General features: G+C 37.0%; 1 protein-coding gene across 6 annotated transcripts in view; it reads right to left on the minus strand.

The window, feature by feature from the left end:
• ST18 (ST18 C2H2C-type zinc finger transcription factor) overlaps positions 1-25,958 on the minus strand; it is a 167,625-nt gene that overhangs the window by 25,218 nt on the left and 116,449 nt on the right. For 3 of the 6 annotated variants that reach the window (XM_062501612.1, XM_062501603.1, XM_062501592.1), the window contains 7 exons: positions 23,169-23,359; positions 18,093-18,890; positions 15,206-15,340; positions 13,355-13,445; positions 11,760-11,864; positions 10,471-10,676; positions 7,047-7,258 (listed from right to left, as the gene is read on the minus strand). In XM_062501612.1, coding sequence (XP_062357596.1) covers positions 7,047-7,258; positions 10,471-10,676; positions 11,760-11,864; positions 13,355-13,445; positions 15,206-15,340; positions 18,093-18,890; positions 23,169-23,359 — 1,738 coding nt within the window. Of the gene's footprint in view, positions 1-7,046; positions 7,259-10,470; positions 10,677-11,759; positions 11,865-13,354; positions 13,446-15,205; positions 15,341-18,092; positions 18,891-23,168; positions 23,360-25,958 lie in introns of those variants that run through there. The other 3 variants (XM_062501623.1, XM_062501630.1, XM_062501640.1) reach the window with 3 other exon arrangements.

Consider the following 25,958-nt stretch of genomic DNA (forward strand, 5'->3'; position numbering starts at 1 on the left):
AAAGTTATTGGCAGAAGGAGTCCCTTTATTTTTCTGCCCATTAAATATTGCTGGCACATGATGATTAGTCCACCATTCAGTTGCTAAAAACAGGGCAGTGAAACCTGTCCTTGCTTGAGGATCTTAGGAGTTGTGGTGAAGCAGGGAGTTCTTCCTCTGTGCTGGAAGTGTAACATGGACGCACTGGCTGGACTGAGGATGCAAGCTACTTTAATGCAGCCTTGCCTTCTACCACTGCCAGTAATGACTCATTTAAAGGTAAATGTCATTCATCAAATCTTCAGAATCAGAAGGAAAATATTGATGGTAGATGACAATTTAAGGCCTGACAACCTCTCTTCACTCAGCCAGCATGACTTCCATTGCATCCATGAGCCTGACACAGATGCCCACCTAGACTAAAGCACCACGAAGCCATCTGCTTGTCCCTGGTTCAGAAACTCAGGCACCTCTTATGTTTGCCTCTCCCACATAGCCAAGTTCACATTTTCAATCATACAGCTTAAAGAGAGAGATGTTTTATTATATTTATGGGAAGTAAATACACTTCTAATATGTTCATACTAAGACGCTTTGGTTATATCTTTCTGTCCCTTTTTAGTAAATAGTTTAATCTCCTGTGATAGTTTTAAGCCCTGAATTTGACAGTGCAGCTTATCCTGGATAATAACTTAGTAACCACAACATCTTATGCCATCTGTATAATATCAAATACATTTTTATACCAGCATTAATAAACCTTAGTTACAAAAATCCAAGACATTAACTATATCAGTGCCAAACACACACTCCAGGGTCTGAGAATACAGCTCTGCCATGATCACCCCAGTGTTTTTTGGCTTCATAGTTGATATGTAACTATAGCAATGAAACAGATCTACAGTAATCAAGTTTAATGACCAATGTAAAGTAAAATGCTAAATATTGTAGTTGCTGACATTTTTCATAATAAAAAAACTTGGGTTAAGTCTGCACAACCAACATTCACATAAAATTCCAGACCTCTGTGACAGATGGCTTAGGAAAGGAAGCCATGTGACTGGGCTGCGGTAGTTTTATAGTGCAAAACCCATAAATAGTGCAGATTCTCTGTCACTGACAAAATATCAACTACTCAGAAGGCAACAGCAACAACAAAAATGACCAAAAACAATCAAGGTTCCCTTCTTAATGCAACTTGACATAGAATAATATCAGAAAATCATTCTCTCTGAGAAACAGATGCTGATAGCCTCCACAAGGAGCTCTGACTGATAAGCAGAACATTTTCTAACACAGATATTTAAAGCCTTCTCACCACTTGCCTAAAATTCATGTAGAAGTTGGGTTGTCCAAAGCGTACCTAATTCAAATCAGTGAAGGCTGGGTTGTGTGTTTGTGAAGTAGAGTGCAGATGGGGTTTAAGTGAGCTCACAGATGCACACAACAATTAAATAAAGTCATGGGAAAAATGAGACTTTGCCCATTGCAGTGCTGATCACACGTTTACAGCATGGCTTTTTACTCAGAATGCTATAAAAGAGCTATTGCTTTGGTGCCTTCCTAGCTAACTACGAATGGCAGAGCAAAAAGAGGGAAGTCAGAGTTATTGCTCCAGTTTACATGCCTACTCTGATCCCACCCTCCTCTCAATATGTCTCCTTTGCTTGCTTTACCACATTTATTTTTACATTAATTTTTAAACAGAACTAAAAAGACAAAAATGGGAAAAAATGCTAGAGCAGTGCTCTGATATGTTGACAGAAAATGCCTCTTACTATGCTTAGCTCAGGCTTGTAAAGGCTGCGTTCACCTCACTGAAGGCAGGATCTTATTACTGTTGACTCTAGTGCATGTGTGAACAGGCCTATATTTATCCATTTATCATGGCATATTTAAAATACAGCTACTAAAACAATGCAAACTGTTCTGATTATTCCTTAAAACTGTAAGCAAAACAAAGATGAAAATGTATATTTTTATTTCCTAACTTATGTTTGTTTTAAGCTGAATAAATCTTTGCAGCCTGATTTTGATCTTACTCACATTTACATTTACACTGGTGTAAACCAGGAAAATATCCACTGATGAAATGAAGAAAAATCAACGAGCATTATAAGATACACACAGTAATTAAATTCAGGTTACTTCTTACCTACTACCTCATCAGTGACAGTCTAATTCCCCCCACCTCACATTTTGCAAGCAGCTGGTAAAAGGATTCCAGAATAAAAAATGAAAGAAAAATTATGGGAGTACATTTTCTCTATTCCAGTAGATACTCAGTGAAAATATAAGGCACAAATAGTAATTCATTACCAAAAATTAAGACTAATATAAATATGTAAACCAAAACAAACAAAAAAAACCCCTGTCTGTATACTCTTTAACAGCTTTGTACAATAAAGCGAATCTTTTTCAGCCTTGTTTATTTTATGACATAAATATTAGGGAATATCTTCTATTCCTTAATTAGATCCTGTCCTTAGTACTGAATTACAACAGCTAGGACAATAAAGGATGCTAGGTTTTTTGTGTCAAATTTTTCCTCCATTTTTTTGGTATGCTTTTGGCCCATCTGATCACTCATAACATTTAATACTCTCCAGTGTGTCTCCAGTAATGATTGCAAGTTAATCTTTGTCTCAGCTGGATCAGAAAGAGTAAATTATTGTGTCTGCACGGATCTTATTTCAAACCTGTGACATCGGAGATTGTGTCATGACATATAAGGGAATTCATGTATTCTTTTGTTGGCATCAGCTATGGAACTTAATGCTAAGCAAGTCCAAAGAAACAACACGATCAATGATTGTGCATTCCCCCTAGCAGTTCAGTCTGGTGTGGAAAGCTCAAAAGAGCTCTTAAGTTCTGGTATTGGGAGTAAATGAGACTTTTATCTTTCTGTGTGTATGAATAATATTCTTAATACAAGTCCATCTAGAAGAATACAATCTTTCTATTCCCAGCCAACAAAAACACATGCACCTGGTCCTCAATTCTTCACATTTAAATTTAAGCAATTGAGTACTTCTAAAGAAAATTAAAATATTAATTTGGGTCAAAGTGAGAGAACTTGTAGCAGCCCAACAACATCTGAGACAAAAATTAAGTCACAATTTAAGCCCAGAGCAGTTCACAAATTAAAAAAATCTAGCCAAGAAGGTACTTAGAGAGCAATATGCACAGCAGTATTACAGGATGGTACTTAGTGATACTCTTGGATGATTTTTCATCCTGTATTTAGGCTTTAAGGTATTTGGAATAAAGTACTGCCTGAAAACATGCTGAGTGCTAACTACATTTTTTAAATAATTAATGCAATTTTCACCATCATCAATATCCAAGAATGGAGAGAGATGACATAATTTTATTCAAAAAACAGAATTTAAACTTTAAACATTTTTAGCAAGTGTGATTTTATTTTTATATTTTTTGTCATTGTTTTCTTTCAAGGCATGGTGTGCATATGCCATTTTGTCTAAACAGGTGGGAAAAACACCAAAACAGTCAACAAAATGTTTGGCAAGCAGTAGTGATGAGGATACAGATAAACTATTGCTTGCAGCTACCTCACTGAGACGTGTGCAGTGAGGGCTGTAAACAGAGGAGATCCCTGGAAGTTATGATGATGTGGATTCTTACACAGAACCTAGAAACTGCAGGCCAAGCATCCTAGGGGAGCCCTTCTGGTGACTTCAATGGGAGCTGAATGAAGCTACATAAACTGCAAATCAAATGCAGCCAGGAGACTGGCTTGAGGTATTGACTGCATGGGAATTGCCTGGTTGGGATTATATTCAGGGGAAAAGTTTACTGCAGTTCAAGGCTGAATGGCTCAGATAATGCAACATTAATGTGGTATTAATTATTTTGAAAACTATACCATCAAAGTATCTGATGATCCTACTCTTTTGTATGCAACTGATATATAATTCATAGAGAAGGTTTAAGATTGATTTTATTGCTCATTTCAGAATAAATGTAGTTTTTTAATAGCTTAATTTTTATATTGTTATTTTTTAACTTGGGATATTTGTCAGATCACCTTGAACATAAGGTCTTTTTGGAAGTTTTTCTCACCAGTAGTACTGTTAATGTGCAATGTGACTTTTCTATCCTTGCTACTCTTCTCTTTCTCTTTTGTTACTTTGGACTCTCCCTGTTGAACATCAGTTCGAGTACGTAGAGAATGAGATATACATATTTGAATACCCATTAAATTATTGAAATTTGGGACTACATTATAAAATTAACTTACTTTTTTATTTAAATGTTATCTGTATATACAGGAAAGTGGTGAATATTCAGGGTAAATCATCCAACTCTTTCTAGGAGAAGGACTATACCTTGGGGATCAAGAAATAAAATTTAAGAGGCAAAAAGAAAAAAGATACTTGAGAACACACTTGAGCTAAAAATCATTTTGTTGTTTTCCCCACTTGTTAAAGAAGGCAACACATGCATGCCTTGAGCAAATACAAGAAAATGCCACTTACTTAGAAGCACATTATTTTTACATCTCTGACAATTGTGCTACTGGCAAAGTATTTCCAGCAATCATGGGAAGTCTTCTGCAGTCTCACATATCTTGTTCTACCACCACACAGCCTCCCGTCTGTAAAGAACCAAGGACTGGATTTCTGGGAGGCTACCTGATGCTCAAACACCTTTACAAGTCAGGAGCTTTGCTCTGCTAAAGTATGGACAATGCTAATCAGGATTTCATAGAAAAAGGAACAAAAGGATGTTTCAAGGGGCAGGGCTGAGATGCTTGATACTGTGGGACTCTGAACACAGCCACTCAACACAGTTATTTTCAAACCTGTTGAATGTGTGTGCTGTTTAGTAGAAAAGGAAAATAATTAACTCTGTAGTAATACATTGCATTATTTGAGTTCAAATACCGATAAAGTCTCAAGAGGGGTGTTTTTAATACTCTAAAAATTTGTAAGATATTCTAGCAACTAAACATTTACATTTAAAAGATTCAAACCAAAAAACTGGAATTAAGTTGTCAGACTCTTCTCAATGAAGACGCTTTCTAATTTTAACATATGAAACAATAAAATACTATTTATCCGTGTTTCTGAATTGTTCTGTGGCTAACAGTGGCACAGTTTTCTGGTTTGAATCCTATATGAACAAGGTAATAAATATCCAAAACCAAATAAAAATATGTTTTCTGTACTTTTGGACACCAAATCTGTTTGGGGCTTACTTGTCTGTGTTTTGGCCAGAAGCTAATTCTGATTCTTCAGTCAGATGTTTTGCAGCAGTATGCCCTCCAGAAAGTCTGGCAAAAGTGGAGGCAGGCAGATAGCAAGGTAGGAAGGTGATTTTCTTTTAGGCTGGATTCCTGGCTGTGAAAAAGGAGTAAGCTATGTGCCCCAAGTGCCCCTCTGTATCATTACTATTATGTTCACTTCCATTCAATCCTTCCCCATGATTTGGCAACTGTGAAGCAGGTACATCGGAGAAAATCTTTGGGTTATGCCTGGTCCCTTTACTGCTCTTCTCTGGCAACAAAGGTCTATTGCTGAGGTCAGCCAAAGGCTGCTGCAGCAATTTAATCCAACCATTGGCATCAGTTTCCATTTCCCTACTAGAAGAAGTCTCTGTTAAAGACTGGTGGAAGGAGGTTTTTTGCAGCAGATAGCAAGGATGAATTTGTCATTAGGAAAGGTTCTGTGAGCAGTCTTTGGAACAGAGAATGAGTTACAGGGAATGCATGTGGACATACTCTAAAAAGCTTACCCTGTGGCATCCCCCAGCACTGATTTTAATGTCCGAAACTTCACACAGGAGTATAAATCAGAAGCAGCAAAATAGGGGATACCACTCTGCAAAGGCACAAAGCTCAGAATACCCAACAAGGTGTTATGCTGGTGGCAAAATTAATGGTTCCATGGAAAAAATAATAGCTAACCTCCTAGCAGTGGTGAATAAATCCTCAACCAAAATGTAGATCAACAGCTGTGGAAGACACATCTAGCCAGAATGAGCCTTGTGAGGCTCAGATAACAGAGAGATAAGGTACAGTGACACTGACTTGCAGAAAAACAGATCATCTGTCTTTTGCAGCAAACATCATGAGTCAGAGTCCCACAGCAGAAGCGCACCTGCTTATGCTGTGTTTTTGACAAATGCACCTCTTTTCATCCTCCCAATGATCTCTCTTTAAGTTCTTGTAATGACTTCCTCTCATCTACAAAGAGTTTTCAAAAGTTTCATTGCAATGGAACATGTGTGACTTTAATGCAAATAATAAACAACAGTGCTCCCACACCACTGTCATCAGAAGAAAATCTTGTCTGTTTTCATCAGCGTTATAATACTATGTAATGGCACAGAAAATAAGGCTCATAGCTCACACAACACCATTTGTAAATCATAAAGATCTGTGAGGAAACGCAGAGCAGAAACCAAAACACGAAAGCCACACAAACATCTACAAAATTAGGCAGCCTTCCATTATGACAGACTTGCCCAAATTATCCATCTCCAAACGCAGTGGGCCTGATTCTCCACTCTTGCCAGCAGAAAGGGGAATTTTACCAAAGTCAGTTGTTATTCCCCACTTTCCACCTTGCCAAACTGTTAGGGGCTCCAAACACAACAGACTCCATAGGTAGTTCTGTTCCATTGCTAGCAAAATATCCCCTTGATTGATCATATGATTTTTTTAAAAATCAGTCTCCAAAATGATCACTAATGGCAGGTTTCAGAGGGAGAAAAATTCCCTCTTAAAACAGATCTTACTCATTATCCACCACAGATTGTTTTTGGATTTCAAATAACCTTTTACTTTCTTCCTCCAGAAAACTCCCCCCTTGTAACTAGGGCTCAATTATGAAAAGAATTAACAACATAATTCCTGCTATTTATTAAGTTTTATCAGAACTGGTCACTGCGTTACTGATTCTTTTTTTCCTCTGCCTCTCTTCAAAAGAGCATGCAAACAGAAGCCTCCTTTTGGGGGATTTAATGCAGTCACTAACATGAAAGACAGTTTATTCGCACAGTTCAGTAGCTAGCACACCCTCCAGGTTCTTGGACTACCCTACCTTGGCAGACAGACTCTGTGGTTTGTTGGAGAGGATCTCTGCTGCTTCCCTGCAGCGGGTGGAAAGGTTCAGGATAGCAGCAGCTGCTGCTATGTGGGTGTCTTCACTACATTGACTGTAGCTATAAGAGTTGGCATGGCAAGGGCTCTGTGTGTGGGCGCTAGCACTAGGCAGTCGATTAGAAAATTTCACTGGATTTGAAAAATGCTTTGCTGTTGAAGAGAGATTTGATTAGCAATTGCATGTATGAAATTTTTCCCATTAAATAGTTTTGCTTCTCAGACTACGATTTCATACATAAAAAAATATTTAAAATTACATTTAAAACAATCCATTTGCTATTGCCTGTAAGGGTTTACAGTAAAAATGGCTTCAGAAACACAACAATTTAATTTTTCTTTGAGAAATACACATCTGTCAACAAACCTGAGATTTTAATTCATATTTTACTTAACCCTAACTCAGGCATTAAAAACAATGATGTCCAAGGAAAGACTGAGCAAGCATTAGTGTGCTATCCATTGTGATTTGACCACCCCAGTGGACAAATGCAATTGTAAATATATTCTTATAAAGGCTTCCTCTTGGAGCTCTATTGTGCAAAAAGCCAACAGTGACTTGTCCAGTCTTAGCTAAAACAACACTGCTTGCACTCCTTAGATGATTAAGTTTGTTATTTAAATAGCTTTGCTTTTATGACTAAGGACCACAAAACCAGAGTCTTGAATGAAGCAGTGAAATCAGAAAAAATAATTACCTGTTAGGAGCATTCAGTACTAAATATTTTGTGGAAATATTTAGAAATTTAAGACTATCCTTTAAACAATTTAAAAATAATGAACATACATATGATCTTGGTTTACAGTCTTTGGTTGGCTATATTTGGAATAATACACAGATTTATTAGGCACAGGGAGGTCAGCTGAAAATTAAATACTAACAGGTGAACAGAAAAGCACTTTCGCAGACAAAAGTGGTGTGTGTGGTTCTTTGTTTTCTTCTTCAGCAGCAGCATTTACTCTAAAGCAGTTAGAGAGAACTCTGCTCTCTCTTTTGGATTTTGGAGCTTGAGATGGTATAAACTGTTGCAGGGAGAGCACAGCACCATGATTTCAGCTCTAAAGAAGCAATAATCACTTCTTTTGTCTGCAGCCCTCACAGTGTCCTACAAAGATAAACTAAGCAAAATCCAATTTCTCAGCCTACACCCAGATACATCAAGAACATTTCTGCATATGGCCATCTGCTCATTCCCTAAAGATCTGAGCCCCAAGGCTCTGGATCCCTTTGGATGTAGAGCTTTGGCTGAGTGCTTTTTAATGCTAAGAGCTACACAAGGCATAGGAGAACTCATCTTCCCTCAAACTTGGGATGCTCTGAAAGAAATGCTTGTTTATGTGCTTTGACTGTAGCTGAATGCTATATTCCATTTCTCTAAGCACTAGAGGCATCTCAGTAGAGCAATACATGAAAGCCTCATGATTCAGTCCTCCCTTCCTCCAGTGAAATTAAAAAGGATTTATCTACCCTGCTGTAAGCACAGCGCTGCAGCCCAAACAAGATAGTCTACATTTTTAACAGTTACTACAATGAAATTTAAATTGTGTTTAAAGACCAGAAAGTGCATTTTTCATTACCTATCCCAAAAGAAAAAAACCAGAAAAAATAACCAACCAACCAACCAACCAAAAAACCACCCCAGGCTATAAAGGGTGTATGTTTTGATAAAAAAAGAAAAGAAAAAAAAAGTTTACAAGTGCAGAATACACAGAGGGCTAATGGTGGGCTTTTGTCTGGCTACATATTTATATAAGATGCTGAACCCATCACTACATCATCAGCTTCTTATTGCCAACTTTTGTATACCTAAATAGTTAAATCACTCACCAGCTCTTTTACTTTCACCTTTCCATTAAAATAATAGCTGCACATTGCAATCTTTGCAAGAACAACAGGCTGTAAACTTCAGCTCTGATATAGTTCATACATAAATTGCATATATATGTATTTGCATTTGTATAAAAACATTTCAATCATTTTTTCCTTGAAATGAACCTGTGAAATAGACATACATCTGTGCAAAGAGACAGCTAATAGCGAATATTCAATTTTACAAACAAAATTGGAAAATCTGCCACCCAAGAAGCTGGCAATGAATATATTTGCTTTCATTTAAGCAAGCCTATTTTCCAGGTCAGATAAATATCTACTTTTCATTTGTAATTTTAAATAGAGTATTTATATATATACACACAACAAACAAATACCTACAAACATATATGTGTGGTTTTTGTGTACTCAGACACATACACAAATAAATATTAATATATGCAACATTTTATAAATATATAAAACATATATAATTTTTATAGGATTAGATATTTAGAGATGATAATTTTATAGGATTTATCACTTATATATGAATTTATTCATTAACAAAATATTTTGCTTTTCTGTTCACCTTACTATGTATGTTCTTCTTTTTTGGAGTAAGCGGGACAATTTTTTTTTCCTATTTTATTTTCCTTTACTAATCCTTTTGTCATTAACAAAACAAAAGCCAACTAGAAAGTATTTTTTAACATTGTCCTCGATCTATTTCCTTGTGACCCCAGTTTTGGTGGAATGAAACATTTCTTTTCCATTTCCCTCATAGGAACACAATGCATTGTTTCTTTAAACCAAAGATTATTTTATAGTGGTCAATACAATGACAGAACCTTGCCAAAGTTTCCTATGCAGATTCTGAAGAGTATCTACACTGAACCATCAGCGTTCACACAGTGGTATCTCATTTATATAGAGTAGTACCTCAGAAAATCTGTAAATTATAAAAGAAGGGGAATCTTGATAACAATTTGATGCATGGGATATGACTGCACTACAAATATGATTTAGTACAGAAATATGAGGCACCAAAACAAATTCAGCCCAGGCTTGGAATTAATGTAGCTGGGGCACATGCTCATCTAGGAGGAATAATGCCTGTATAGATTCACCTAAATGGTACCTGAAATAACTTTGAAACCTAACTTGGACTTCTTTGTATATAATTCATTACATCTTGTGCAGATACATTCCATGGGACTTCTCACCTGTCTCATAAAGATATTACAATTTAATCAATGAGGAAGGTAACGGTTAAAACATAAAGCATTCATTTTTACTTCTCTTTTCCATTGATAACTACTTTTAGAAGAAACATTAAAAAAGTAACCTTTGTAGCAATGAGATTTAGTGTTTTAAAATTTTATATTTCGGAAACTTGCGATTCTATTTAACATTCTAGACACAAGTGATTAAAGTTGGTTTCTACAGACCTTTTGAGAATTCTAGAAATTTGAAAGAAGAACAAGCAAAAAAAGAAAAAAAAATCATTGACATTTTTCCTCTTTTCAAAGAGAAAATTGAATTTCAAGCTTACATTCAAGAAACTGAGGTGTTTTTTGACCTTGTGACACAGGTGCTGTTGTGCGTTTGCCAAAGACTTGTGCATCAAAACTGGCATAATCAAATGGGACTTTCCCAAACTTCTCCTGTTCTTTCACCAGGGTGCCTCTGGAGGAAGTGACTGGCTGTGAAGTTCTGTAACTGTATTGAGATACCTCAGGCTGTTTTGCTAAATTTGTCCTGCAGAGAGGAGCACAAGTATGAAAGAGAAACACAAGAATGTCTTTAAAAAACCTTGTATTGAAAAATAGGATATGATTGCATCTCATAATCCAAAAGTGTGTTATTATCATGTGCAAAATTTACTGGTGGGTGTGTACAAGAAATAAACAACATGAACATGATGGCTGACTAGTCCTTTAACTACTTCACAAACTAAAAGATAAGGATATTAAAAAACACAGTATTCTTTAATAGTAGTTTGGGCTATTTACTAACTTACTGCTAGATTACCACTTCCTTTAGTTCTAAAAATTTGTCTAGATTTTTTTTTCTAGCTTTTCATTTTTTCAAATCATTATTGTTCCCAGTTTTCTGTGAATGAGTATGGTATAAATATAATATAAGATGATCTGTGCTATTTGGGAGGAACAAATTATTTATAGTGTGTTATTCCATTTAGTTAATGTTCAGTAACTACTTGTCTTTAGTAATTTCCTTAGGACTTTTCATATGTAGAGTTAAGGCACGTGCAGTTGGCAGACACATGGACATAATATTCTGTAATGGCTCTGAAGGAACCATTAGAGCTGATCATGTCAATAATCCACAAATTAAAGTGTCCCCAAATAGACCTGAATATAATAGGTTGTAATGGTCGTGGTGCCAATGATGTGCAAATTATGCGTGTCTGTAGGGTCCATATAACTCAGACAAAATACAATTGCAATAAAAAGTGTTTCTCCTTTTTGATGTCATTGTATGAAAAACAAATTAAAGTAATTAAACCAATAAACTAAAAAGAAAGAAATTCTATGAATTGTTCTGATCAGGTCACTTGTGTGGAAGTAAGATTTAATGGGATATATTTGATTGCTTATCCAAAGATACGTCTCTTGTCTTTCATGTCAGCCACATGCACAAGAACCAACAGAAAGATAGTGGTTTATTTTGAGAATCAGATAGTTTTGCAGAGGTTCATCTTGGAAAACTGGGTTACCACTGAAGCTAAAATCTGATGTGGGTGAAAGATCTGAGGACCAATCAACAGAAACCGACCAAATAATAATTTGTTTGGAGAAACAGGTTTTCGAGGGCTCCTACCTGTGAGTCTGATCATGGCACTGCCCAGCTTTTGGAGACTCAAGCTGGTTCTTTTCCTGGGACATTGCCAGCTTTTCAGCTGCAGCAATTGGACAACCAGAAAGGCTGTTGAAAAGCAAAGGTGAAGAACAGAAACAACAAGAAAAAAAAATTGAAATTAATTCTTGTGCAAAGGACATATCCGCTGTTTTTCTGTGGAAACCAATGGCTTCGATGGTCTGTGCATCTAAGGGAACTGCTGCTGTTATAGCCCAGTTTCATCTGTTTTTCAATCCTTAATGCAAAACTGTGAAATCTGTGTATTTTAGGTGATATATCTGGAAACTGAATCATGTAGGAGTTTTCCACAGTTCAGCTTTGATGTTTTGTGTCTGGCAAGTCAATAGTAAATTTTTTGACAAATGACATTTACTTTATCAGCTAAACCATGCATATAAGCCTCCTGCTGATTAAAAGGAAAGTGAATCTGGGAAAAAAAAACCCAGGGATATATGAGAGACTGTTACCAAAGAAAATATTTTTTCATTTCAAGTTGTGCTAGCTTATATTTTTCCTGTTTGTTTTATTAGATTAGAACATGTTTTCTTATCCTATTCATGGGTTGCTCATGATACAGCTGATGTGCTTCAAAGATGACTGGGGATTTAAAACTGGAAAAACAAAGAAAAAACCTGCTTGTGCCTTATATATTCTTGTAGACAAACTTGCCATAAACAAACATATCTGACTAAGACTGACTTACTATTTTTAGTATTAGACACAGTATATGATAAACCTTAATTTTGGTGCACTCATGCAGTAACCAATCAATAAGCAAAAAAACCCAACAAAATCTCACAAAAATTCAGATCAACAAACAAAGTTGGTTTTGAAATTCCTATGTCCCAAGTTCGATTTTAAGATTGACATTATATTTTCCCAGAAGCAGTATGATAATGAATTATACTACTTCCAGCAGAAAGCAGTACTGACAAGACCTGTGCTGACAGCAATGGCATGGTGGAGACAGAGTGTGACTCTGCCTCACCTGCAGTCCAGCTGTGATTCCCCAGCTGCCTGTCTGGAAGTCTTTTCTCAATATTACTTTCTCCCTGCAGGAAACATGTTAAACAGACAGGAGGGTTCCAGGCAGGAAAATGGCATTCCTGAGGGTAATAAGTGGAGCTTTTAAACAGATTTTAAAATAGTTCACTTTAAATTTTCTGTTTGGCTAAAAGGGGATATCCCTTAATTGGAAGTTTCTGTCAACAACTAGCATGTAGTGGTACAAAACAGATGGGTTTTGGTTTCCATTGGGTTTTCCAGTTGTAGCAACAATGATGTATTAATATATTTTTTAATTTCTTCCCTTTGTACATGATGATTTTTCATTGTGAGGACTGTGATGAAATTGTAGTTTTAAATCTCATCTGTGAAAATACTGGTGGAATTTGCCATCCTCTGTGCTGCAGCCATTTTTTATATAATGGAATTAAATGCAATTATTTGGTTATAAATAATACAGGCTGCCCTTGCAGTTAATTCCAAGATGTGCCTATCAATTAACTCCTGAGAACATGTTATGCTTTAAGTGGACAGGAATTTTTCTGATCTACCTTCGGTGGGTGTTGCGATTGCTGTTGACATGTCCTCTTCCAGTGCATCCTGGGGTGGGGCACTTTAAAACATTTTCATGCATGGCAAGAACTAAACAGAAATATAAAAAAAGTTGATAATAAAATGCACCAATTAAAACCACCTATCTTAAAAAATTTAACATATCTTCTTTGAACACAGATTTTCAATTCTTTCACATTTTTATCACAAAAGAAGAGGGGAAGCAAAGGACCTACAACACAGTGACCATGTGCCTCCAGCCATAAACCAGTTTATTTCTATATTACTGTGGTGTGGCTTCCCACATGCACAAAATTGTTTATACAGACTTCAAAGGAATGTAAGTGGAAGTCAACAAAGAGGTTAAATCATGAAGCCTTTTATACACCACTAACACTGGAAAAGGCAGGTTACAGAGGAGTCCTGGGCCGCAGAGTCCACGTTACATGGAGCTGCAGTCCCTCTCTGTCCCAGGGAAGGAAAGCTCTCAAGTACAGGCAGGCTGTTTATACATTTAATCAGATATTTTTAGTATGTCCCTTTGAACATGATACCTTCTGGTCATCTGAGCTGTGCTGAAACTACCTTGGACCAACCAGTAATGGTTCCAAGCATCATCTTACACTTAGTAGCAATTACAACGTCTTGACTATACATTTCTTATGCCCTTGGATGAGGATCACCTTTGTTCAAACTGACAGATATGTTTGTGTTAAACATTATACATCTTTGGGGCACAGTGTTTCACAAAAGCTGACTGTTCAGTCCACAGGTTTGTTCTGCCAGGAATCAAATTCTAACTCTTTTTTTTGTTTGTTTGTTTGTTTGTTTGTTTTTTCTCCCATCAGGACAGATCACATCCAATTGGAACCATGATAATTAACAATGACTTGTTAATTTTAACTTTTTAGGAAGTTAATTTTTAGGAAGTTAATGTTGCTAGGGCCTTTGAAATGCAGCCTGCTTATTTCAGGAGATGTTTCCATAAACACAGTTTAGTACCAGATTTTAAAACGGGGAGAGCTACAGTTAGGAAGAGGATTTTGGTAAAGTACAAATATCCTTTTAATTTGTTGTTATGCATGCCACCACAAAGAACAATCTGACTAACTAGGTTGTTTAAGCGGATAGTTTCACATTAAGTTTTGGCTTATTACACAGCATTGCATTGCATCATGTTGTGAGAGTACACACACACACCCACAGAGTCAAGCCAACGTAATCAGAACAGCACAGTTAGAAACAAGCAGGGAAGTTTAGGCTAGACTGGGCATAAAAGGGTTAGTGTGATACTGTCACAAGACAGGGTCCTGCTGTGGACCAGCACTGAGATGTGCTGATGGAAATAACCTTTTTGAGTTCAGCAGTAAGGGGGACACTGGAAACATCTCTGCATAAGCATGCCCAGGCCTCTCATCTGTTGGCAATGAAAACCAGCAGCCTCTGTGTGCAATTGTGGCAAATGAGGCCATGGCTACAAAACAAGCAGATGATGTCTGTGCCTTAGCAAAGGTGTGAGTGAGCAACACCTTGAAGATTCACGGGACTACAGCATGCAGGTCTGCTGGCAGTGTGGGGATAGGTTGTCTGATCTTGTTCTTCCCAGACTGCCTGAGGAGCCTGCTGCTGTTTGTAACAATGCTGCTGAGGAGCACTTGAGCTGCAAAGTGTGGGAAGCAGGGCCGTGTCTATGAGCTGGAGGGCAAAGAAGGTGTGATGGCTTCTTTCCCAGTCTCATCCTTCAACCTTATGCAGAAGAAAGGGACTTCTTCTCCAGCATAAGCACACACTACCCACAATACTGAGAGAGATTCAGTGGTTATTCTGGACTGCAGGGTGGTGATACTCACTTTCTAGTGGCACTCTGACTTTATGTGGACAGCCTGAGAGACTGCGGTGGTGAGGGTACAACCCAGTCACGTGCCCTGTGCCATCACATCCTGGGATGGGGCATTTGGTTTCTCTCTTTTCAGGCCTGGGTGAATCTGCAGAGAAATCAAATAAAGATTTTGTTTGGGTTTAGCCCCTTTCTGCACTCAGCAGAGTGATCCTAGAAATGTGATATTCTCCATTTTATACTTCAGATTTAATTACTGTAAAAAGTTTTAACAGGGAGGTATGCAACTGAAACATCATTTCAGGTTTTCACACTGTGTCCTTTAAACAATGATTTCCCTCTCCCAATATGCCATTTATGTGCTAAACTATATAGCTTTAGGATTGCAGTGTCATTTATTCCATTCAGAGCCTCAAACAGGACAGAAGCCACAATCCAATAAGCCTGAAAACTGGCAGCATGAGCCAAGAGCAAGATCTATAAAGGAATAAATAAAAAAAGGGGAAACAATCTTTTGCACTGTTAATGTCAGACTCCAGGAAGCTGGGACAACCAAATAAAAGCTGAGGTGTGTAACAAATAAACAAACAAACAAAAAGCATCTCAACCAGAAGCCATTCCTTAAATATCACAGATCTCTAGGCTGTAGGTTCTTTGTTAGGAAACTGAATACATGCCACTTTACATTTGAGAGGCAAGGCAAGCAGCTCCCTCTGGTACACATGGCAATGCCTCTTTGTGGAGCAGCCCACAAAGACGCTGAAAACATGGAGCAGCCGATACCCTTTCAAAGGCAAGGTCTCAGCCCAGCCCCACAGCTACCACACTGTAACAGCCACAGTGCATTCCCAATTTCTGTTTCAAGTGCCTAAAATTGTGCAGGACGCACTGGTCAGAAAACCTTTATTTGATTTCCAATGCAGGATCTAAAGTCGGGGCGAGAAAGGAATGATTTCTGGTCCAGAAATTCTCTTGTGAGAAATCTGGAGGAAGTGGCCGCATAAATTGCTGAGGATGGTTTTAGTTCCATCTGTGATTGGCTGCCAACAGCATTTGGTGCTGGGGGAGAAAACAGCTGCAGCCAGCACAGGGAGCTGCCTCCTTCAAGCTCATTTTTCTGGACCATGAGGTAGAATGTACTTAGAGACACAATCACCAGAGATAGCTGAGGGTTAAATTTCCTGGCAAGGTTTTAGATTAAAAAATAAAATAAAAAAACAGGGAGGAAAGAAAATAGACTCAGCATCATCAGGAGACCACATGCTTTTTAGAATCACTACAAATGGAAAGTGCTGCAATAGTGGACAGAAAATAAAGAGGGACCCTGAAATATGATTCAGTGTTTCCTCTGGTAATTAGAAAGGTTTATCATGAAATAGATTTTTTTTTCTGATCTAGCATCCAAGAATGAAAATAAAAAGCTGATGGATTTGGTGGTAGATTTTTTTAGAAATAAAGCCCGGTCAATTATATGAAGTGGCAAAATTATGTGCCCGATACAACATTGACTGCAATCATATGGTGCTTATACAACTCAAACAAAGCCTGGTGTGTTACCTCTGAACTCACCTGGAAACCACAGCTAATTATAAAATTAGGTAAATCAAGATAGGATAGATTCTGCCATTCTTATGTCACTGCTCTTTCCTATGTGTGTGTTGTGAGAAAGTCACATTGACACCAATGTGAGCACAGCTGTTCTCAGGGCAGGAAAGAATATCTATAAAGCTTCTGCATATGCCAAAGTCATCTGAGCAAATAAAGGTTCACACGGTTTAATAAAAAGGTAGATTAATACCATGCATGTACATCTTAAGACAGCCTAAGGAAAACACTGCTTGAGACACAAAAATGAGATGTCTGCATTTTCTTCACTAATATTGTAGGAAATATTTTATAGTTGCAGCTCCTAAAGATGCCTGTCAGTTCTTTCACAATAAATGCTTTAGATAAGTAAATTACTATAATATTTGCAATGTCCACAGGGACTACTTTAAAGTTACATTAGAAATATCAAAGTAAATCATTTATCAAAAGCAGAAATTGCATCAGCGCTAGGGTGACCTCAGCATGTTTGGAAGGCCAAAAGGAAAAGTCAAAGGACAGATGAATGTATTGTTACTTACTATAGAAGGGAGTGTGCTTACAAAATGACATCTCTTGATGTTCTGTAATTATCCTCAATTGATGAGTTTCATACAAGGCAGCCCAGTTTATAAATCAAACCCAAATCTTTTAAATCTCCACTTCTGGAAGCCTGATTAAGTGCTGAAAATTGAGCAATGCCCTGATATGTTTGTCAGATACTAAAAACCCTTAGAAACAATAAAGATTTTGGAATTTACTGGTATTTCTGCTGATGGTGAATGAGGCAGAAGAGCATGGCTTGTACTTTCCTGGCCCAGAAGTGCCGGGTGTAGCAAAATGTAATGTTGGTTGATGTAATAATGACTGATAGGTGAATAGATTGAACTCAGAAAACACACGTCTTAGGAATTAGGTAGTATCTTTGGGAGAGGCCAATTTTTCACCCTAAACTTGCCCATGAGCACTGTTTTAATCCTTGTCTTTTGGCTGCTGCAACTTTGTAGGTTTGTATTAGCACCCTACAGAGGAGGAAGGAGAGGAGGAGGAAAAGGAGGAGGAGGAATGTCAGTGCCAGCTACACAGGCCTTTTAGTACCCATTACTGGTGATTTCACATAGCAGTTTGGCAGGAAGCCAAGTACCTAGCGTTTAACCTGGTTAGACATGAGGCACTAGTGTGAAGGTACATAATTAACAAAATTACCAGCTAAATTCCAGATTCTTTACTGTTGCTATAAAACCCAGCTCAGAATCCTCTATCAGTCACAGGACAAATGCTTAAGCCAGCAAGAAGAGCCAAAAATACTTCCTTACGTTTGCTGCTAAATATCTGTCTCCCACCAATGTCAATAACTTTGGTTTGTCTCCTTTCCCCTGCTAGATGCTCCAGAAGAAACCTATCTAGTTCCTTGTAGGTGCTGTGAAACACATGCCCTTGCTCTGCCTGCAGAGCAATTGCTTGCTCTAGCAAACTCAAGTTGCCTTTTGTTTTGTCCAGCTCAACTGACACATCTGTGGTTTCTGACAGGCACTCGTTGTCATCTTCTTCACTTTCAGGGAAGAGATTCTGAATTCTCTTCTCGAAAGGATCAGGGTGAGGCTCCTGGGGTGCTCTTAGTTCTGTTTCTGAGTCACAGAGTGTTTCACAAGGACCATATTCGACCTCTTCCTTCTTAATTTCTGGGACTTCCAGGATGCTGGGTTGATTACACTCTAAAATATATTTCTGAGTTACATGGGGCTTTACACCAGCTTCTTCTGAGAAATTTGAAGAGCTGTCCCACTCGTTGTCCATAATTTCAGAGTTACTTTCATTTTCCTCAGATGAACAGTATTTTGGGTCAGAAATAGCAGTTTTTTCCTTTCCTTCAGCTGAGTTAAACATGTAACATTCATCAGTGTCATCACTTTCTGTTTTTAAGGATTGAATGCCACTATCGTTTAGATTTTCTGCCACTGTTTGACTGGGTGCATCTTTCGCTACTTTTCCCATGTTCATCAAAGATTTGGCCACTGCATCTTGATAGCTGGAGTAGTTGTCTTTTCTTTGACTGGAATTTTCTTGCCCAACCAAATGAGGGGTTTCCTCAGATGATTTCGTAGTAGTCTCCTCTATATGAGAAAAAAAGCAAGAGAAATATATAAGAATAACTGGTTTATATATGTTGTAGAATTGACGTGAAGATATGGGCTTCCAATTGCTGCTTTGCTGCTCAGAAAGGTTCTCTGAAATTATTGAATTCACACCAAGGATCTGTTTGAAATTACTGTTTGTAGCATGATAAACCCTTCTAAGATTGTATATACTTTATATTATAGTTCCAGCACTATATGCAAAAAAAATATATCCCCATTTCTCACCAATGGTGAAAACATCTATTTTCTTAGAACACATGCACATGGACACACATGTATGGAAATATAATGTGCCATACATTGATATTACATATATACAAATAATCTATATAATCAGTGTGTATATTTAAATATATATATATGTATATATATATGATTATACAAGCACACAGACACATTTTAAAATTCGTCTGATATAGTTTCACTTTTATTTCATCTAAGATTCCCAAATATTTTCTCAAAGTAAACCCTAATTACTTTCCCAGTCACCCAAGATGACATGAAAGTCCTTGATGGAAAAATCCTCAATACTTCAAAAAGGGCAAGTTCCTGTTCACCATTGAAATTGCCACACTAAGTGATAGATCAGGTCATGCACAGGAAAACAGAAATGGTTGTTATGTGCAGACCCATAAAGGACTTGTTAAAGACACCACTGAAACGCATCCTGTCTTTATAAACATCTTTCCTCAGAAGAAAAGCAGCAGCCAGCAGGTAATAAAGGCTGCATGTAGGAGAAATTGTCAGTGTGGAAGACAATATGCCTTTTGTATCTCATTTAATTTTTTATAAACATTTCCTCTGACAAGGACACTCAAAAATACATCTCCATCATCTTCCTTTCTGGTAATTATCTCTCTAAAATCAACACTGGTTTTGCCAGGATCAAGTAAATATTGCCATAGTAACTAAAAGCATTTTTGGATGAAGGGAAGAATTTAGTCACAACACTAGCCCCTTCAATAATGCTGATTATAGGGTACATTCTTTTGTTGGGATCTATTCAACATAAACTGAAAAATTTAACATTTTACTTCCTAGAAAGGAGGATGAATAAACAAGCTTAGACTATTTCATAAGATGTGTCTGTCCTTTCCTGAATCAGAAGAACTCCAGGTTTAAATAATAAATTAAGCATAGCCTAAAATGCAAATGAAGTTTCTCTCAATAACACAGTGAGCTATTAAGAGAAAGTGTAAAGGGTTATGATAATTTTAAAGTATTATGAACTACAGAAAACAAATAAAAAGCATTTTCAGTGAATATGTCCAATTCATTGAACTATTCTCTCAATCCACTTAACTACCCACATGTGTACAATAATGATTTATAGACATTATACCTAATTATGCATATTTGGGCTGTGTTAGAGTGCCTAACAAAAGCTCTAGAAAGCAACAATTACCTCTGTTGCTTAGCTACATAGTTTAAAATATTCCTATTAAGTGCAGATTATTGTGGAGGGGAAAAGGGGGACAAAAATGCACATGTGCACCACAATGCATTTCACTTTGCTCCTGCCAAACTGTTAGCATTTTGGGTCATTTCCAGTTTACATAATTGTTTGGTTCAACTGTTTGTTATATGTTAAAAGAAAATATTGATTAATTCTTATTCTTCTTCAGAAAATTGGACTCACGCAGGGAGAGGTGGCCTTGTGCACTGTGTGTGAAAAGTTGTATTTAAAGAAGTGTCTGTAAACCTCCCTGTAACTTTTCAGCAGCTGGTCCAGTACCACACACATTGCAGTATTCTGAATAAAGTGTGCCATCTTTTCACATTTCAGCAAGAAAGAATGATTATTTGGCTCTATAACTAACTTTAGTCAAATGGGTTTCCATTATTTCTCTTCTGCCATTTGGAAAATAACAGAATCCTGTCAGTGGGTAATTTCAAAATGTAACAAGATCTATCATAAAAGGAATCTCCCACCCATGAAAAGAAAACAAAACAAAATGTTTGATGGTAAAAGGTTTTTCAGCTATTTTTATGTGTGAAAGATGGAAAATAATTTAAGTTTATGATAATTTTTTCCTTAAATAATCAGCAATTTTAAAAACAATGTTTAAAATTTGTTGTTGAATCAGTCTTAATGGTTCAGCTGTCCCAGCTTTGCTTTTTACATCTACAGACTGTAAATTTACTTTTACAATAATCAAAACTCAGCTTAGTTTACCGTTGCATCAATCCATGAACTGAATTATTAACTGATCAACTGCATTAGAATCACGAGTTCATAATAAAATGAGCAATATTACACTATGAAAACTCAAGTAAACTTACATACCGAGATCAACTGTATGCTTTCACTGAGATTTGTTTTGTAGTGGGGAAAATGTATGCAAAAGATGTATGTTGTATTATCACTGACACAAGCAGGTTGGAATTTATCCTATTGCCATCAAATAAACCTTTAAGAAATCAAGTGGAATTTTTTGTTTTGACTGAAGGTCATGGTTTCACTACCTTTTTATCAATGGATTTGGCCCAACACTTGCCCCTTTTTAAAAAGGGAACTTAAGTTAAATAACTTAGGTTTGTCTGTATATAACACAGAGTCTACCTTTACATCCATCTTAGTAATTTCCCTTCATCAAGTTCTTCAAGACATGGAGAGGACAGAAAAAGGAGAAGAAAAAGGCAATACTGAGTGCAATTCTGTATGGTCAGGAACCAGGCTGAATCAACATAAAAAATATAGCTAAAATGCAAATATCTAAAACAAAACAAAGCAAAACAACACAAACAAACAAACAAACAAACAACAAGGCCCCAAGACAAGAACCAAACAGAAATTCACTTACTCCAACAGATTCCCTTGTGGTGTTAGGAGCTAGAAATACTCCCTGCAGCCTCAACAGGCACTGAGAGATATGGGATTTTTTCCTTGATGAATTTTTCTTTAAAATGTCACCCAAAAGACAAAGTCATTGTGTGTCACCTTGTTAATTAATGTTCTGTTTGAAGATGGAGCTACCTTCTATGCTTTCACAGCAATGAGATGCCAACCTTTGGAAAAATCTTCTAGAAGATTTACAAGTCACAGCTGACTGAAAAATTGGCTCATATGGAAATGCCACAAAGACCTCCACTGATTTTTGTAGAATCAGGATTTGACTCTAATCTGAAAGACATTTTTCTTCCTCTTCTGTGTGTTTTATAGTAATCATATGTATAAAATTTGTGGGTTTGTTTTGTTTTGTTTTAAGGGACTTCAGTTTAGAGTGGATAAATACACAAATAACTAATCTCAGTTCATCATAAAATAAGAGGACAGGCCAGGCTGGACAGGACCTTGAAAGACCATCTAGGTCCAGTCTTTTGTGGTAAAGTGACCCTATATAATATAATCTACCACACTTTGATAAGAAGAAAATAAGTGTAAATTATCTTTTATTTTAAATAGCAACGAGCAACTGAGTGACATTTAAGTTCATTCAGTTTACCTATTATCTGTGATTACTAATTTCCCAGTGCCAGATCACATTCCTTTTGTTTTAATATTTGCTGTGTGCAGGTGACTGACAATGTCTTCCTGATATCTTCCACTGATATCGTCTCATTTGTCTAACTATTTTGGCAGGACTTCTTAAACAAATATGTGAAAAACAATTTGGTTTGAGACTTTTTGTTCAACTTGAATATATATAAAAATATATTAGAAAGGAAGAGTAATCAAAACATACCATAGCTCTCTCTTTCTGTCCCCCCATCCTTGTCCATATTTTGCAGCATACACATTGTAGAAGCTGCTGTAAATTGTTGGATGTGTTTGGCTTACCAGTGTTGGAATAACAAGTAGAAAAGTGCTGAGTCTAATAATCGCGTTAAACAGAACACACACAGCAGTCACATGCATGAAATTGCTTTGCTAAATGTTAAAGTCAACAATGTTTTGCTAAGCATTATTTTTCTCTTCGAAGCGCTCAATATATTCCAGTGAAAATCTCCTCTCCAGAAATTTGTGGGATGGTGGTGGGCTCAAGCTTGTTCTCTGACAGAGGCAGTGGAGAAGCAGATGCTGCTCCATATCTGACCTGCTGCAGTAGTTGTCTTTGCGTGACCTACAAAGCATTTATTAGACCCCAGGAGAAGTTATTGTACAAAATAAATGGAAGTATGATGGTTAAACCTGGACAGAAAGGCACCATTCCAACTCTCCTAGAAGTCAAACATCTCGCATCCTGTTTCAAAATACTGTTTCTTATCTTCCTTCCTATGGAATTCAAGTTCAAGTGGAGTTCAAGAAACTACCTGGAGTTGAGCTGCTTTCGAGGACACTGATATCTTCCTGTAACTCTGTCCTGTCTTCATTTTCTTCTTTGCATTCCAAGCTGGGGCTGTAGTGGCGGGGTTTCATTAACAGGGACTTCCTTTTGTTGACAGGAACGCCTGATATCTGATCTTCAGCTTTTCTCTTCTTAGCCATGGAGCATTTGTAGGCACTGCAATGATCAATTGCCAGAGACAGAGAAAAAATGGGAGAAAGTGAGAAGCAAATTGTTTTAAAAATAGCATCACCGTATAGTTTAATAGTTAATAGTTTATAAAAGTGAGAATTGACAAAATGTTAAATCACTTGCAGTTTCAGCAAATTGTGTCTAGCAGATATTTAATTTTAGCTCAGGTATTGAAAGTCCAGGCCACAGGTAAGACCCATTTCTTTCCACTGCTGCCAAAATCTTTTTGGGTGAAGGGGAATTAGTAGTACGACAAAACAAACAAACAAATATCCATGACCCAACAGCCTTAAGGAAAGGATAAACAAAATTATAGCCTGTGTTGATAATCCAGGAAAACCGCTACAGGAAAAATTATACCACCAGTTGTATTACAAAATCCTGAGCCTTTGGTCCTTAACCTTTACATCAGTATGAATATCCAATTATACACATTGAGTTCAACAGCATAAAAGCCGTGAGAAACACACTGTACGCTGATAACATTTCACAACACCAGTCCCTCTTTTAATATTACTCCTGGGAATTGGTTTCATTTCATTTACTCCAGTCATAAAGACCTGGTTTAAGCTCTACTCAAGTCTCTGTAAAGACAATGAAAAAAGGCTACTGCAACGGGTTATTCACTTGAAACTATTTCTATGTGATAAAACGGGGAGCTGTTCCGTGGCAAAGGTCTTACCCAATTCAGATTCCTAACTGTCAGATGACACACAGGAGGAATGGCAGGATTTTGGAGAGGAAGATCTTTAGCAGGTTTAATACACTTCTTTCAGTTCCTAATAGACCCTAATGTATTAATCTGAATATTCATTTAGTTCTACTCTTATTTAGCCAACTGTTGTCACTGTACAAATCTCTATGGCATGTAGGTGCTACAACATAGAAGACTTCCCTAAAGAGGTTGGAATCTTCAACATTCTTAATAATTTTTCGTGTTAAGTGATTTGACATTATTTTATTTTTCTCTCACACAGAGTATACTAAGAAATTTTTGTAGCACAAATAACAGTGCTCATATTATATCTGTCAGAGATGAAAAAAACTGCATATATGGATCTGTGTAATCCACTCAATGGTTTCTCAACCTTAGATGTCCCCAGGGTGCATTAAAAATCCATACGATGCCCTTAGGTGCATCGGTTGATTTAGGTGCATTTGGTTCACTGACTTAGCTGCAAGATTTGGAAAAAAAAAACAAAAAAAAAAAGCACCATGCATGAAGAGAGCTAGTGGTTACACATATTACAAGATCAACAGCATAATTTCATCCTTCCAAGGTATCTTATGTGCACTAAATTGGCTCAGGTTCTGATTGTTTTGGCTGAAAGCATATGACTAACTTGAGCTTATTGTTAAAAAAAAAAAATTGGCTAAGCACCCTTTAGGCAATCCCTCATTGCAAACATAAAGGATGTGTAAATACAAAGATCTGCATTTTACGGAGAAAGTTAAAATTTCATCATATACATCTTAAACACTGAATATTCTTGATCTTCTGAAGGCTGAAATGCTATGGGCATCTGGAATCCAGGAATATGGGATGGTAAGCATATGCTGTAGCTGAATCAAATACGGCTTTGGTGTTATTTCTCTGTTTATGAATAGAAGATAACATGAATATCACAATAAAGATCAGAATTACAGTAGTATCAGTGTACCACTGGAAATAATGGCCATGTAACTGATATCAGAGATGGATGCAGTGTCAAAAATATGCACAATTTGTTTCTAAGGAAATACAGTTATTTAGTTCATATTTGTGAATTGCATTTCATACAAGTTGTCTTGTTCCAGGAAAATTGAATAAATAACAAAAAGGTTGAAATCCCTTCATATACAATTATTTTTATCAACGAAAACCATCACAAGGTTTGATTTTGATGTTTCTCATTTATTTGTCAAGTTACCCTCCAGTAGATATTGTGAAAGTGTTTAGGATATGATGAGTTTCCAGTTTAATTCCCCTTTGATAAAGCTAGAGCTGTTTCTTATACAAGAATAATTAACAGATTTTTGGAACTGGAGATCCAATTGGATCATGTAGTATGCCTTCCTGTGCAACACAGGTCACAGAACTTCATCTAGTTCTTCAGCCTTAATCCTGTAATTTGTCTAAGTATTGTCAAGATTTGACTAACCTCAAGTTAAGGGAAAACGTGACAATATGGAAAATTCATTGCTGTATTCTTGCTCTCTGAGTACAATCTTTTTCTAGTAACATAATACGACAAGTCCCACATTGTGGACTGGCATAAGACTTATTCAACTTGTTGTTTTTTCACCACAGCTGGAAAAGAGAGTCAAACTGAGACGTCAGTAGACCACGGTCAAGACCAGTGTGGGAGTACTGCTGCAACCTGCCACCTGCAGATCTACTCTGGGAAGTGTGAGCACAAGAACCCAACTAACAGAACCACCACAGTTTACAGCAGTAAACCAAAAGCTGCTATGTCAAAGTCAGGACAGGAGGCCCACAGATCTTCCTGGGAGAACACTGGTCATGTTAGAAAATTTCTCCTCTGTAAAAGACTGATGCATTAGCTTGTCCTTAATTGTGTCTTTTTCTGTACATGAGCAGTCA

This window comes from Cinclus cinclus, chromosome 1, assembly GCF_963662255.1.
Source record: "Cinclus cinclus chromosome 1, bCinCin1.1, whole genome shotgun sequence".
NCBI classification, from domain to species: Eukaryota; Metazoa; Chordata; class Aves; order Passeriformes; family Cinclidae; genus Cinclus; species Cinclus cinclus.